At 53.9% G+C, this 15739-nt stretch overlaps 1 protein-coding gene across 1 annotated transcript in view; it reads right to left on the reverse strand.

Moving 5' to 3' along the window:
* LOC141236912 (kazal-type serine protease inhibitor domain-containing protein 1-like) overlaps positions 1–15739 on the reverse strand; it is a 134165-nt gene continuing 118426 nt past the window's right edge. Inside the window, exons 4-5 of the mRNA XM_073668301.1 lie at positions 754–827; positions 1–63 (exon numbers count right to left, since the gene is read on the reverse strand). Of these exons, the coding sequence (XP_073524402.1) occupies positions 1–63; positions 754–827 (137 nt within the window). The remainder of the gene's footprint in view (positions 64–753; positions 828–15739) is intronic.

Raw genomic sequence — 15739 nt, forward strand, 5'->3', positions numbered from 1 at the left:
CTAGTTATCCATGTTCCACTGCACTCCAGTGGGGATCTGGTTATCCATGATCCCGCTGGGCTCCTGTCACGGGTGTGTCAGATGTGACAGACAGTCGCCCTGCAGTTGGTTGCAGAAGATCTCTTCGTTTGGCATTACAGACACCTTCTTAGATCTGTCTTACTCTAGGACCCAGCGGTTACCTCCCTCCTGCTAATTGACACCCAGGCCTGGGTGTTTAAATACTTTCTGTTTGCTACAGGGAGGTGCCGGTGATATTCACGTGTTCCCTTGTGAAGGCTTGGAGCAATTGCAGCCTGTTTACTTCCTCTCTGGTGCTAAGAGGATATGTGGTGTAATCTCTCTGAAGTCAGCTCAAGCTAAGTTACTTTCCCCCGTGTTTATCTCCCTTTTTAGTTGTTAGTGGGGACTAACTAGTGCTCATCCCCCCTTCCCTATCCAGGGACAAGCTCTAGAGAAATACAGGCTTTAGGTTCCTGTGCAGTGATTGGTGAGGAACCAATATAGGGGTGATAGTGGAGACAGGGTGATATGAGATCAGCCTAGTAGGTCTCCATTCCTCCTTTCCCTAGTGTCTGGGCTCCCTTCCCCTCTTCCCTTCGTGTTGCACTTAGTCTTTCCCACACCTTGAGTGACAGCTCCGGCGGTGATCTAGTAATGTATGATCTGCTGCACTTCATTTCCTCCAATCGCCTCCACGCTTAGGTTTATTAACCTTTGAGAATCCACAGAAAGTGAATAATTTTAGATTACCTTCATGTTGTCCAGAAGATGCTTGGCCGTCCATGATGTGCTGCTCAACTTCTTCTTAATGTTGGCAATATGCTCTGTGTCATAGAAAATATTAAGATGAACACCCTTTCCTACACCCCCTTCTCTCACACAGAAATGCAGTAGTAAAAAGAGCAGACATTCTAAGCCTCCTTGATGTAGAATTGCACAGTGGACATAGGGAAGTGACAAATCTAATTAAAATTCCGTTTGAAGCCCAGACTCCAAGCAGTACCCAGGTGACTGACATTGGATGTCTATTGTAAAAGACTGAGATTTATAGGTTGGACAAGTAATTAGACAGGAAAGACCTCTTTAGCTTTGAAAGGAAGGGTAGCGAATATCTAACACCTTTTAGAGATAGCTATTGTTCCTCCAGGATGAGCTTCCTTCCATCAAAACATCTTTGGTAGCCACTAAGGTGGAGAGTTATGAAAATTGGGGTTTGAATACATATAATATCGATGGGACATACATTTTCAGCTTTAGGGCTAATCAGGGAAGAATATGCATGTTTTCTCATAACTGTAGCACCTGCCTATAAACCCCAAATCAATAGTGACCAGATTACTGACACCAGCCATGCCATGTTTACGATTTATGAAAAGATAAAATCCCGATAGAAAATATGGCGGCGATCTCTATCTTCAGGAATGAATATATCTCATAAGTTGGGAATTTCATAACATCCCAAAGGACTGAGAGCATCCCACAGCCCATGTGAGGTCATCAAGGGGAGATGCATTGGTGTAACTTAGGTGCTGATAGAAGGTCAAGACGAATTATGATCTGGGTTCCTGCAGAGAGATACACATCGGTGTATGCATGAGTACGGTTCACTGAATGTCTCTAATCGAAGTGATCTCCTTCGCTAAGCTGAATCATCTCTGTGATCTGCGTAGTAAGTTCTTTTGTTAATCTTGTTTTACGTAATTGTATATGCTGTATTGTTTTGTCCCCTTTGTAAAATCTTTTGTATATTTTTTATATACACTGCTGATCGTTCTAGATTAAATATAAAATGTAATAGTTCTGTTCCTTTTGTTCTTTAAACCGTGCCCCGAAGCCATATGCTACCAGAAATCAGACATCCAGTCAGCCTGTATAAAATGACTGGTGGTGGCAGCAAGTAGTCTTGGGTTATCATGGAGTTAGCAGTGACCATACTGGGGTTATATACAGTTAGGTCCATATATATTTGGACAGAGACAACATTTTTCTAATTTTGCTTCTAGACATTACCACAATGAATTTTAAACAAAACAATTCAGATGCAGTTGAAGTTCAGACTTTCAGCTTTCATTTGAGGGGATCCACATTAAAATTGGATGAAGGGTTTAGGAGTTTCAGCTCCTTAACATGTGACACCCTGTTTTTAAAGGGTCCAAAAGTAATTGGACAATTGACTCCAAGGCTATTTCATGGACAGGTGTGGGCAATCCCTTCATTATGTCATTCTCAATTAAGCAGATAAAAGGCCTGGAGTTGATTTGAGGTGTGGTGCTTGCATTTGGAAGGTTTTGCTGTGAAGTAAACATGCGGTGAAAGGAGCTCTCCATGCAGGTGAAACAAGCCATCCTTAAGCTGCAAAAACAGAAAAAACCCAGCCGAGAAATTGTTACAATCAGCCACATCTTCTTGCTCCCACTTCTTGACCGAATTACTAGGGAAGCACAGAACAACACCAGTATTGCGAACTGATCAGTGTGAACAGGTTATTAATTGGATAGCAAATAATACTTCCAGTTACCTGGGCACCACCACCTCCGGTCTGTCTTCCATGCGGTCGACTCTTAGTAGCCGTGAGTCTCGACCGCATACTCCTCCTCACCCTGATGCTCCTTCCTCCCACCATGCCGAGTGTCGTCAGACAGCAAGTGATCCCACACTTGGACACTCTGAAGAGCTGTTCACTGGTTCATTTGCATATTTGGGCCCCTCGCCTGATACGCTTGAAGTGGTGGAAGAGAAGATCCCATGTAGCGATGCCCAAATATTTGAACAGCCACGGCCACAGGAAGGCGACGCTGGCAATTTGTCACAAGAGGTGGACGATGACGAGACACAATTGCCAGGAAGTGAGGAGGAGGATCGTGGTGCGCAAGTGGAAGAGGAGGAGGTGGTGGATGATCTAGTAACTGACCCAACGTGGCAGGAGGACATGCAGAGTGAGGCCAGCAGCACACAGGGGGAGGGAGGCAGAGTACCCCAACAGACAGGAAGAAGCAGTGTGGTGGCCGCAGACAGAAGGCAGGCAACAGTTCCCCGTAACACCAACATGAGGGATGTTGCCAGTACAAGCGGTAGGTCTTCCAGAGTCTGGAATTCTTTTAAAGACTCTGCTGATAACCCCAAAAAGGCCATTTGTACCACCTGCCATGCCAGCATCAGCAGGGGTGACAAAACTACCAGCCTGACCACCACCAGCATGATCAGGCACATGGCAGCAAAGCACCCGACTTTGTGGTGCGAACCCCAGTGTCCACGACCAGTGTCAGCAGGTGTCACCACTGCTTCTTCCGCTGTTGTGCGTGCAATAGAACCCCCTGTTGTGTGTGCATGGCAATCCCCTGTCCATACTGCATGTAAAGATGCCCCCTTCCTCTCAGTCTTCACTTGTTATGACAGTTTCTCAAGAAACAGCATCAACGTCCACGTCCACGTCCCACCGCAGCGTTCAATTGTCCATATCCCAGACCTTTGAACGAAAGCGGAAATTCGCAGCCAACGCCCCACAGGCCACAGTCCTAAATTCGCACATTTCAAGACTGCTTGCGTTGGAAATGCTGCCTTTTAGGCTGGTGGAGACGGAATCCTTCCACAAACTTATGGCAGTGGCCGTCCCTCGGTACTCGGTCCCCAGCCGACATTATTTTGCCCGGTGTGCCATCCCCGCACTACACAAGCACGTGTCCCAAAACATCTGCCGTGCCTCAACAATGCAGTTACTGGGAGAGTCCACCTGACAACGGACACGTGGACAAGTGCTTGTGGCCAGGGACGGTACATCTCTCTGACGGCACACTGGGTAAACATAGTGGAAGCCGGGACCCAGTCGTACCTTGGGACGGAACACATCCTCCCCACACCGAGGATTGCGGGCCCTATGTCAGTCAGAGTTGCCCCCACAGTGTACAGCTCCTGCGCATCCTCCTCCTCCTCCTCCTCATGTTCAGCCTCCATCTCAGATATCACCACAACAGTTACAAGCTGGAAGCACTGCAGTACTGCCTCAGCCAAGCGACAACAGGCTGTGCTGAAACTCATAAGCTTAGGTGATAAACCTCACACTGCTTGTGAGTTGTGGACAGCTGTGAAAGAGCAGGCAGATCTGTGGCTGAGACCGCTGAACCTACATCCAGGCATGGTCGTGTGTGACAATGGCCGTAACCTGGTGGCGGCTCTGAGGCGAGGCGAGATCACACACGTACCATGCCTGGCTCATGTGCTTAACCTCGTGGTTCAGCGGTTTCTTAAATCGTACCCCGAGTTGCCAGATCTGCTCATCAAAGTACGCCGCCTGTCAGCTCATTTTCACAAGTCGGCTACAGCTTCCGCCGCCCTTTCTGTGTTGCAGCAGCGTTTGCAGCTTCTGTCACACCGACTGGTGTGTGATGTCCCCACACGTTAGAACTCTACCCTCCACATGTTGCAAAGGATTTGTGAGCAGAAGAGAGCAGTTGTGGAGTACCAGCTGCAACAAGGCCGTCGATATTCAGGTCAGACTCCACACATAAGACCTCAGGAGTGGACCTGGATGTCTGACATATGTACCATCTTGACAAACTTTGAGGAGTCCACCAAGATGGTGAGTGGCGATGACACCATCATTAGCGTCAGCATTCCACTTGTCTGTCTTTTGCAACGCTCTCTGCAGGGAATTAAAGAGGAGGCATTGCAGCCAGAGTATGATGAGATGGATCAAGAAGCCGTAGCAGTTGATTACACACAGCCCAGCTTCATCTCATCCCAACGTGCATTGGGGGACAATGAGGGAGAGGAGGAGGAGGAGGAAGAACAGGAGCTGGTATCATGCGCTGTAGACGGTAGTACCTGTACAACTGTCATACCGTCGGTTCAGCGTGGGTGGCCTGAGGACAGGGGGGAGGAGGAGGAGGAGGAGGAAGAGAGCATGGTCAGTCGTCATCTTGGTGAGGACACGGAAGTCTTGCCCGTTACTAGTCTGGCATGCATGGCTGACTCTATGTTACGCTGCCCTAGCCATGACCCTCGCATAGTCAAAATGTTGGGTGACAGTCATTACTGGTTGGTGACACTTTTAGACCCCCGCTACAAGGAGAACTTTCACTCTCTTATTCCTGAGGTGGAGAGGTCTACAAAAATGGGGCAGTACCAGAAGGCCCTTGCTGCAGAACTGTTAAAAAAATTCCCACCTGAACACGCTAGCGGCAGAGGTCACAGTTCATTGCCCAACCAAGGTGTACAGACGAGAGAGACGCAACTCCAATCCAGCAGAGGCAGGGGAACACTGTCAACGTTCTGGGACAGTTTTCTGAGACCCGCCCTGCTTACAGGCCCTGAGGCGCGGGGTACTCTCACAAAGAGTGGAAAGTTTCAAAAGATGGTGAGGGAGTACCTTGCCGACCATACCAGCATCCTCCGTGATTCCTCTGTGCCTTTTAATTATTGGGTATCCAAGCTGGACACTTGGAATGAACTCGCTCTGTACGCCTTGGAGGTCCTGGCCTGCCCTGCCGCTAGCGTGTTATCGGAGCGTGTTTTTAGTGCCGCTGGGGGAATTATAACTGATAAGCACACTCGCCTGTCAACTGACAATGCTGACAAGCTGACCCTAATCAAAATGAACAAGGGCTGGATTGGGCCAGACTTCTCATCACCACCAAATGACAGCAGAGTAACTTAAAGTCAAATCCACTGTGTTATTTTGGGAGGTGTATTCCCATGCACTGCTTCACACCCACACATGGGTATACGCTTCCTCATTTCGGCTGTATTTTGCTCTTCTCCTTATCCTCAGCCTCCACCACCACTATACCACCAGGGTGACCATGGTCCGTGTTGCCAGCATTGCAAGTTCCTCCGTCCTAATTTTTGGCAGCTTTTGCTTGGAAGGCCTAGGCAAAGACTATGGGAGACCCACTCCCCAATAATGGGAATAATGTTTTTAATATGCTGTACTGCATGGCTCTTGTAAGGGGCATTAAAACCGTCTTGTTAAGCTACTGTGACCTCAACGTCTCTTCCAAGGGGCATTAAAACCGTCTTGTTAAACCACTCTGAACTCCACAGCTCTTCCAAGGGGCATTGAAATGTTGTTTTTAATTACCTCTAACCTCCACGACTCTTCCATTCACAGCTTAGGCCAACAGTGTACAGGAGACCCAGTTGCTATAAATGTAAAAAATGGTTTAGTTAAGGCCCTCTGACCTCCATGTCACTTCCAATGGGCATTGGAGTGCCTCGAAATTTTTGGTAGGCATTTCACTCACTGTATGCCCTATGACTGTGTAGCCGAACCGCTCCTTTTGGTACAGAAACATATCCTACAAGACATGTGCGGTTGACTGGCCTGATATTGATGTGAATGGTCCCTGTTCCTCCTGCTCTTTCTCCTTTGCCACAACCTCATCCATCATTCATCACCTGAAGCTTTGTTTTAACGGGAGTCATAGAACTGGGAAAGTAGCAGGAAAACATCCAGCAATCCTCGGAGGAGGTAGGATATGCGCCAAAACGCTGACCACCTCAGGCCTAGCCGCTACTACATACATGCGCTTGCATTCCAAGGAACAGAAAGCTAAGGAGATGGATGGCCTCATGATCATGAATAATTTACTCGTTGTGTAGGAGGCCGACCACTGCTGCTGTCTACCTTCTGAACTTTGTGTTGAAGCCTGATTGACCCAGGACCCACAATCCTCTATGTCTGGAGGACGTGTTGCATCCCAGTGTCCAACTGTGTCCCGGCTTCCACAATATTAACCCAGTGTGAAAGCGTCAGTGAGATGGACCATCCCTGGCCCCATTCACTTGTCCACGTGTTTGTGGTTAGGCTGTCCTTCCCACTAAATGCACTGGGGAGGGCACAGGTAATGTCTTGGTATGAGCGCTTCTATATAAGGCGCACCGGGACAAATAGGGGCGGCTGTGGACCGTTTATGGACACCCGGCCGCCCCCTGGTGTCTGGGGACCAAGCGTGGACACTCGGCCGCCGGGCGGCTGAGGACTGAGTATGGATACCAGGCCGCCGACGCAGCCATGACGTGGTGGCCAGATTCCACCTCCACATGCCTAAAAGGCACAATATCAAGTGCAAGCAAGCAGTATGATATTGCAGCCTGGGGGTGGGTGGGTGGCAGACTGCATACTTGCGCTTGCATTGCAAGGAATGGGGGAGGTACAATTGAACACTGCCCTGGGACAAGGACTTGCACGGGGATAGTTGCAAGTCTGCAGCGACAGGTGCAGGGTGGGAGGCATCTTCGCATGTGCCATGGGGGTTGGCGTGCACACACTACAGCGGAATAGGCTGTCCTTCCCACTAAATGCAATGGGGAGGGCACAGGTAATGTTTTGGTATGCGCGCTTGTGTATAAGGTGCACCGGGACAAATAGGGGCGGCTGGGGACCGAGTGTGGACACCCGGCCGCCGGGCGGCTGGGGACTGAGTATGGATACCAGGCCGCCGACGCAGCCATGACATGGTGGCCGGTGTCTGCCTCCACAAGCCTAAAAGGCCTCATTTCAAGTGCAAGCAAACTAGCAGTATGGTATTGCAGCCTGGGGGTGGGTGGCAGGTTGCACACTTACGCTTGCATTCCAAGAAAACAAAGCAGATGCTAACTTCTATCATCATCATGCTCCTCACCTTGGCACTCTCAACTCCCCTGATGGAGAAGCCAGGGCCCACCGGAGGAGTCTGGTTGTCTGTTGGGCTCGTCCAATGCTGCCCTAAAGCAGGCCATGCTAAGAAAAGTGTGGGGAAGGTTACCGGGACAAATAGTGGCAGCTGGGGACTGAGTATGGAGACTTCGCTGCCGAAGCAGCCATGAGGTAGTGGCCAGCTTCGGCCTCCTCCAAACTAAAAGGCCCCATTTCAAGTGCAAGCTAGCAGTATGGTATTGCAGCCTGGGGGTGGGTGGGTGGCAGGCTGCATATTTGCGTTTGCATTGCAAGGAATGGGGGAGGTACAATTGAACACTGCCCTGGGACAAGGACTTGCACGGGGATAGTTGCAAGTCTGCATCTTCTGATGTGGCAAGGATCACTTCTGATGGGCACACTTTTAGGCAGTGACCTGGGAGTCAGAGATGCTTCCAGGGGGTCTTCCCCATGCTGTTCCCATGTCTTTTCAGCACTGTATGCATGTGTCACACAGCACATGGCCAGATAAGGTTGTAAAATGACATTTCCCGGTGAATGCATTTGTCACGGTTGAAAGCAATACAAAAGTGCAAAAACGCATAAAAAATGCTACTTGTGAACATAGCCCAAGGTGTGGAGGAGTATTTTTTGGGGGGTTATTTATTTTACCTTATACACAAGTCTTTACCCTGGAAAGGATGTTCCTTAACATATTTCACAGGAAAACCGTTTCACTTTCGTTTTTGAACGTTTTATTATGAGCCCGTAAAAGTGGCTTAATACCTCTGACCACGTTGTTGACAGCAGTGACCTGGGGGTCAGAAATGCTTCCTGGGGCGATCCCCATGCTGTCCCCGTGTCATTTGAGCAGTGTCACTATCATTTTGGCCACTTTTACGCTTTCTACAGACTGTCGGGGGTGCTGCCGCAAAAATGCTCGGGTCTCCCATAGACTAACATTGGGCTCGTAGCTCGGGTCGAGCACCCGAGTATCACAGTGAGCTCGGCCCGAGCTTCGAGCAAAAGAGCATTTTAGTGCTCGCTCAACACTAGTTGTGTTTCTGTAGAAATTCCAGGGTGGGAGCAGGCTCCTTACCATATTTTGGCCAAAGAGTGGTTGCAATGTGTTGGATTAAGTGAATCATGGGATAAATGTTTAAAAGAAGGTGAACGTGCTGATGTGGTGACATGTCTGCAAAAAGTGAGAGTGGAAAAAAAACAGGAATTGTGTGCTGTGAGCAGGAGAGGATGGATTTTGTTAGATGCTTATAGGAGGCAGCATGAGGAACGGCTTCAATTGCTGCAAAGAATGCAAGCGTTAGAACAGCAAAGGTGTGAAATGCAGAGAGCTTTGACAGTGGTGCAATGTCTGAATAGGCTGCTAATGGATAAATGTGATAGGTATCAGCATGCTGTAGAAAGGGCTGCTGTATGTGTAGCGCAGTACAAATACAAAAGGAGGCGAGGGAAGGTTCATAAACAGTAAAGGGTTTCACATAATAGAAAGGTTACAGTAAAAGATTCTGAATCCCCACAGCAGGGGCCGGGCAGGACACGGGGAGAGAGAGGGTGACGCGCCCCCTGGGACATATTCCTTTTTGAGGGGAATACCCGGCACCGGATCAGATGGGGGGGGGTTGTAGTCTCCGAGCGGCTGTGACCCGGTCCCGTGCCCAGGGCGTCAAGCTAAGTGTTATGTGGCAGTCCTACAGATGTTATTAAAGTTCTTTTGTGTCGACTACGCCACCCGTTGTGATGCGGTCACTGTGGCCGCCGCTGCAGCAGGGTCCGCTGAGGCTGATGGTGGATGTGCAGCTTGGTGGGATAACCCCCAACGGGAGGGGTATAGCCTCAGAGGGGACAGGCGCAGAGGATGGGGGTTGTGGTGGTGTGGTGCAGCCGGCAATGAAGACAGACTCGGGTTGTGCAGTTAAGGGAGTTTACTTACTGCTGATGTTCCGGTCACTCCAGCTGCTAGTGACCACCCGAGCCGTGCTGCGTCCACCAGGTCCTGGATCCAGCCAACCCCCAAACAAGTCCAGAGCGTGGCCCTGAGCTCTCCCTCTGTCCTTTCTTCAGCCGTCCCCACCAGTGATTCACCTAGGTCCAGCTCCCTCGGGCCTTCTTTTGGGACACCCTTGGCCCTGGGTTCCCTGACCCTTCATGTGGTTTGCCTTCAGGGTGAATGTAGTGGGTGACCGTGACAGACACTGCCCACGGTCTCCGGTCTCTGGCTGGGGAATGTCTTTACCCCCACCAGCTTGGGTTCCGGTACCCTCTTGCTGACTCCTCACCCGGTGCTCTAATTTGGGTTCTTGAGTCCCTTCAGTCTTCCCCCTCTGGGTCTTTCTCTTTCTTTCTCCTCTCTCTCTCTCCAGGGCTGCTGTTTCCTTCTCTCTCTCCAACTGACTTGTTCTCAGCGTCTGACCCTGATCTAAGTTGGTGCCCTCCTTATATATCCCTCTATGTGTGAGCTCAGGTGACCAGCACCCAATGAGCTCCTATCACTACCCAGACTGCTCCCCCTATCTGCCCCTACACTACATGGGATGTACCACCCCCCTCCCACTCCAGCCAGGAACAGACTCGGTCGTACCTGCACATTTCTAAGTGGGAGTACCGTCGGCCTGCTCCTCTGGAATGGGATGTATGTAGTGCATGCAGTCTATCTGAGCTCAGTTCCACACTCCTTCCTTACCCGGGAGTGGAATATCACACCTCTGGGTTGAGGTGCAATACCGCTGTAGCAGCCGAATCCTCAGGGTGCTACATTCCCCCCTGGTAAATCACAGCACGTCCTCGGGCTGCAAGACATAAAACACCAAAAACATACATATTTTTATAAACATAAACATATAAAACATCATATAAAACTTTTCATATAAAACATTCTCGTAGACTTCTCTGGTCTCTGGTTTCAGGTTCCTCCTCCGGACACTGTGCAACGTGTGTCCGGGAAAAGTACGACAGTCTCTCAGAAAAACTGGTTTTCCTATAAAACCGGTAGGGGGCGCTTTAGGACGCGCAACTATATACAGGGAAAGTTGAAAGTTGGCCGCTCTCAGTCCTCGGCCAGGTAGAGGGAAGGGAATGGCTGCTCACAGTCCTCAGCCTGTAGGATGAAGGGGTTAACGGGTAAAACAGTTCACTGGTCCCAACGGGGACTATTTTAGCAGCAACAACAGTTCCAGTTCCTTTATACCCTGATTGGGTAACTATTTACAACACCTGCTCTGCCGCACTCAACGGCGTCTTCCTCCTGCTCTTTGCTTATAGCTGGTTGTTACTTCAGACCCGTCCGGGTCCTCTTGCTCCTCCTCCTCGCACCGCAACTCCTCCTCCGTCAGGCGGTGTACGTGGAGGGCGTAAGGTCCTTTGGCACACTTGTGCCGGGTGAAAGTGACCTCGTCTCCGACGTAGAGGTCACGGCCTTTGTGACCTTCCGGCAGGTGGGACTCGACGTCTCTGCGAGTCACAAAAACGTCACCGCGGTTGTTACGGTCCCGAATAAAGCCCCACCCATGCTGCGGGCTGAACTTTATCACTGTCCCGATGGTGCGGGGACAATGCGCTGCACGGGGGTTCCTCCTAGTCCGGCTCTTCTGCTCCGCGCTCTGGATTTGGGCCTGTTGTTCTCTGACCCGCCTCTCCTCCCGTTCTCTCTTAAACTCTGCCAGCTGTTGACGGCAACACTCTGTACGTTCAGCTGCGGCTGCCCGAGTTTCTCCGGTGAACCCCATCAAATCTTCTCCCGTGGGGTCCCACACGAATTGGGCTTCTGCTAGAGGAGGCGAGACCCGAGCCACGGGCTTCGGAGTCGGGATTAGGGGCTCACACAAGGGCCCTAGTCTTTGCTGCCGCTCCAGCTCAGGGTACCCTTCGGGCCAGATGAAGGGCCGCCCGTCCGGCCATGTGAGCTGGCCGAAGAGGTCCTCCCCCAGGTGTGGCACCCTAGGTATTGCGGGCGCGGGCGCGGTGGTGGCGCCCGGGTTGCCCAGGCCTTGCGGCCAGGCCTGGGGCACCTGGAAGGTGAAGGGCACCGTTAGGACGGCGGCGCCCTGGGCTACCTGGCCTTGCGGCCAGGCCGGAGGCTCCGCGGAGGTAGGGGGCGCTGTTGGTGGTGCGGCGCCCGGAGGTACTAGGCCTTGCGACCAGGCTGGTGGTACTTCCTGCTTTGTCACGCTCCGGGTCGGGGCGCGTGACGTCACAGGGGTCGCTGCGGCGGCTTCCGGTCGGGGCCTAGTCCATGGCGGTGACCTGGCGGCTACGGGCACAGCAGGGGGACTTTCGGGCTCTGCGACGGGGAGCTGGGGCAGGTAAGCGGTGTCACGGCTTGGGGTATAGGCGTCCCCTTTACCTGCCTCCATGCGTTCGGCTCCCTCCTCGGCGCCGTCTCCGGCCTTGGGTCCTCCTGCGCCATCCTCAGAGGCGGTCTGCTTCCTCTTCCAGGGTAGCGTGCTCCGCTGACTGGTCTCTGCGTGCTGAGCCATCTCCCGGCTCCACTCCGCCAGTATCTCCCGCTGTACCCGGGCCATCCTCCGTGCGAGGCCCTCCAGGGCAGTCTGTGCACACTCCCGGTCTCGGGGGAGCTGCGCTAGAATCTCCGCTAGACCTAGCGGGGTTGTGGACTCTAGCAGGCTCCTGACCATCGGGTCGGTGCTGCTCTGCTCTCCTCTTTCTTCCTTTTGCAGGCTCCTGGCCAGCGGGCCGGTGCTGCGCTGCTGCCGCTCCATTCCCGGGTCTATTCTTCCTCTCCTCGACTCCGGGTGCTCTCGCTCTGGACACCTTGCCTCCGGGTGCGCTCGTTCTAGACTGCTCCAAGCGACACCCATCTTTTCTCTTCTCTTTCGTCTCCTCCCACTTCGAGGGCGGTCCCGGGGCAACTCGGTGACTGTCAGCTCCAGGGGTAGTTCTTTCACGCTGACAGACACCTCCAGCATCACAGCCTCTGTTGGTGGGGGCGGTTTCCACTTTTGGCGCCATTTTCTGTCCTGGCCCACGATGGGAGGTGGCCTCTTGCCCTCCTTTGGCACGCCCATAATGGCGTCCGCTGCTCTTCCAAGGCGGGAAATCTGCGGTTTTGGCGGGAATCGCTTCCCAGTGGCGGGAAACTCGGCAGATGGCGGGAACAAGCTGGAAATGGCGGACAATCGGCGGGAAACGACTGGTGATGGAGTCCGATGGCGTGGACCCTCCGGAACCGGCGGGAGACTTCTTTCTGAGGTAAACTTGCACTTTTCTTCAGGCACGCAGTACCCGGGTGTTGCGGGCACGTAATCCTGCCGACTACGCCAAAGTTGACGCGCCCCCTGGGACATATTCCTTTTTGAGGGGAATACCCGGCACCGGATCAGATGGGGGGGGGTTGTAGTCTCCGAGCGGCTGTGACCCGGTCCCGTGCCCAGGGCGTCAAGCTAAGTGTTATGTGGCAGTCCTACAGATGTTATTAAAGTTCTTTTGTGTCGACTACGCCACCCGTTGTGATGCGGTCACTGTGGCCGCCGCTGCAGCAGGGTCCGCTGAGGCTGATGGTGGATGTGCAGCTTGGTGGGATAACCCCCAACGGGAGGGGTATAGCCTCAGAGGGGACAGGCGCAGAGGATGGGGGTTGTGGTGGTGTGGTGCAGCCGGCAATGAAGACAGACTCGGGTTGTGCAGTTAAGGGAGTTTACTTACTGCTGATGTTCCGGTCACTCCAGCTGCTAGTGACCACCCGAGCCGTGCTGCGTCCACCAGGTCCTGGATCCAGCCAACCCCCAAACAAGTCCAGAGCGTGGCCCTGAGCTCTCCCTCTGTCCTTTCTTCAGCCGTCCCCACCAGTGATTCACCTAGGTCCAGCTCCCTCGGGCCTTCTTTTGGGACACCCTTGGCCCTGGGTTCCCTGACCCTTCATGTGGTTTGCCTTCAGGGTGAATGTAGTGGGTGACCGTGACAGACACTGCCCACGGTCTCCGGTCTCTGGCTGGGGAATGTCTTTACCCCCACCAGCTTGGGTTCCGGTACCCTCTTGCTGACTCCTCACCCGGTGCTCTAATTTGGGTTCTTGGGTCCCTTCAGTCTTCCCCCTCTGGGTCTTTCTCTTTCTTTCTCCTCTCTCTCTCTCCAGGGCTGCTGTTTCCTTCTCTCTCTCCAACTGACTTGTTCTCAGCGTCTGACCCTGATCTAAGTTGGTGCCCTCCTTATATATCCCTCTATGTGTGAGCTCAGGTGACCAGCACCCAATGAGCTCCTATCACTACCCAGACTGCTCCCCCTATCTGCCCCTACACTACATGGGATGTACCACCCCCCTCCCACTCCAGCCAGGAACAGACTCGGTCGTACCTGCACATTTCTAAGTGGGAGTACCGTCGGCCTGCTCCTCTGGAATGGGATGTATGTAGTGCATGCAGTCTATCTGAGCTCAGTTCCACACTCCTTCCTTACCCGGGAGTGGAATATCACACCTCTGGGTTGAGGTGCAATACCCCTGTAGCAGCCGAATCCTCAGGGTGCTACATTGGCCCACTCCCTCCTCATCACCAGCAAAGCCCACAGCAGGGTCCGGGCAGGACACGGGGAGAGAGAGGGCCCACTCCCTCCTCATCACCAGCAAAGCCCACAGCAGGGGCCGGGCAGGACATGGGGAGAAAGAGGGCCCACTCCCTCCTCATCACCAGCAAAGCCCACAGCAGGGGCCAGGCAGGACATGGGGAGAGAGAGGGCCCACTCCCTCCTCATCACCAGCAAAGCCCACAGCAGGGGCCGGGCAGGACACGGGGAGAGAGAGGGCCGACTCCCTCCTCATCACCAGCAAAGCCCACAGCAGGGTCCGGGCAGGACACGGGGAGAGAGAGGGCCCACTCCCTCCTCATCACCAGCAAATCCCACAGCAGGGGCCGGGCAGGACACGGGGAGAGAGAGGGCCCACTCCCTCCTCATCACCAGCAAAGCCCACAGCAGGGTTCGGGCAGGACATGGGGAGAAAGAGGGCCCACTCCCTCCTCATCACCAGCAAAGCCCACAGCAGGGGCCGGGCAGGACATGGGGAGAGAGAGGGCCCACTCCCTCCTCATCACCAGCAAAGCCCACAGCAGGGGCCGGGCAGGACACGGGGAGAGAGAGGGCCCACTCCCTCCTCATCACCAGCAAAGCCCACAGCAGGGGCCGGGCAGGACACGGGGAGAGAGAGGGCCCACTCCCTCCTCATCACCAGCAAAGCCCACAGCAGGGTCCGGGCAGGACACGGGGAGAGAGAGGGCCCACTCCCTCCTCATCACCATCAAAGCCCACAGCAGGGTCCGGGCAGGACATGGGGAGAAAGAGGGCCCACTCCCTCCTCATCACCAGCAAAGCCCACAGAAGGGGCCGGGCAGGACACGGGGAGAGAGAGGGCCCACTCCCTCCTCATCACCAGCAAAGCCCACAGCAGGGGCCGGGCAGGACACGGGGAGAGAGAGGGCCCACTCCCTCCTCATCACCAGCAAAGCCCACAGCAGGGGCCGGGCAGGACACGGGGAGAGAGAGGGCCCACTCCCTCCTCATCACCAGCAAAGCCCACAGCAGGGTCCGGGCAGGACATGGGGAGAAAGAGGGCCCACTCCCTCCTCATCACCAGCAAAGCCCACAGCAGGGTCCGGGCAGGACACGGGGAGAGAGAGGGCCCACTCCCTCCTCATCACCAGCAAAGCCCACAGCAGGGTCCGGGCAGGACACGGGGAGAGAGAGGGCCACTCCCTCCTCATCACCAGCAAAGCCTACAGCAGGGTCCGGGCAGGACACGGGGAGAGAGAGGGCCCACTCCCTCCTCATCACCAGCAAAGCCCACAGCAGGGGCCAGGCAGGACACGGGGAGAGAGAGGGCCCACTCCCTCCTCATCACCAGCAAAGCCCACAGCAGGGGCCGGGCAGGACACGGGGAGAGAGAGGGCCCACTCCCTCCTCATCACCAGCAAAGCCCACAGCAGGGGCCGGGCAGGACACGGGGAGAGAGAGGGCCCACTCCCTCCTCATCACCAGCAAAGCCCACAGCAGGGTCCGGGCAGGACACGGGGAGAGAGAGGACCCACTCCCTCCTCATCACCAGCAAAGCCCACAGCAGGGTCCGGGCAGGACATGGGGAGAAAGAGGGCCCACTCCCTC

Source organism: Phyllobates terribilis, unplaced genomic scaffold (genome assembly GCF_046119375.1).
Source record: "Phyllobates terribilis strain yellow unplaced genomic scaffold, ASM4611937v1 Scaffold_1__5_contigs__length_1240528914, whole genome shotgun sequence".
Taxonomy (NCBI): domain Eukaryota; kingdom Metazoa; phylum Chordata; class Amphibia; order Anura; family Dendrobatidae; genus Phyllobates; species Phyllobates terribilis.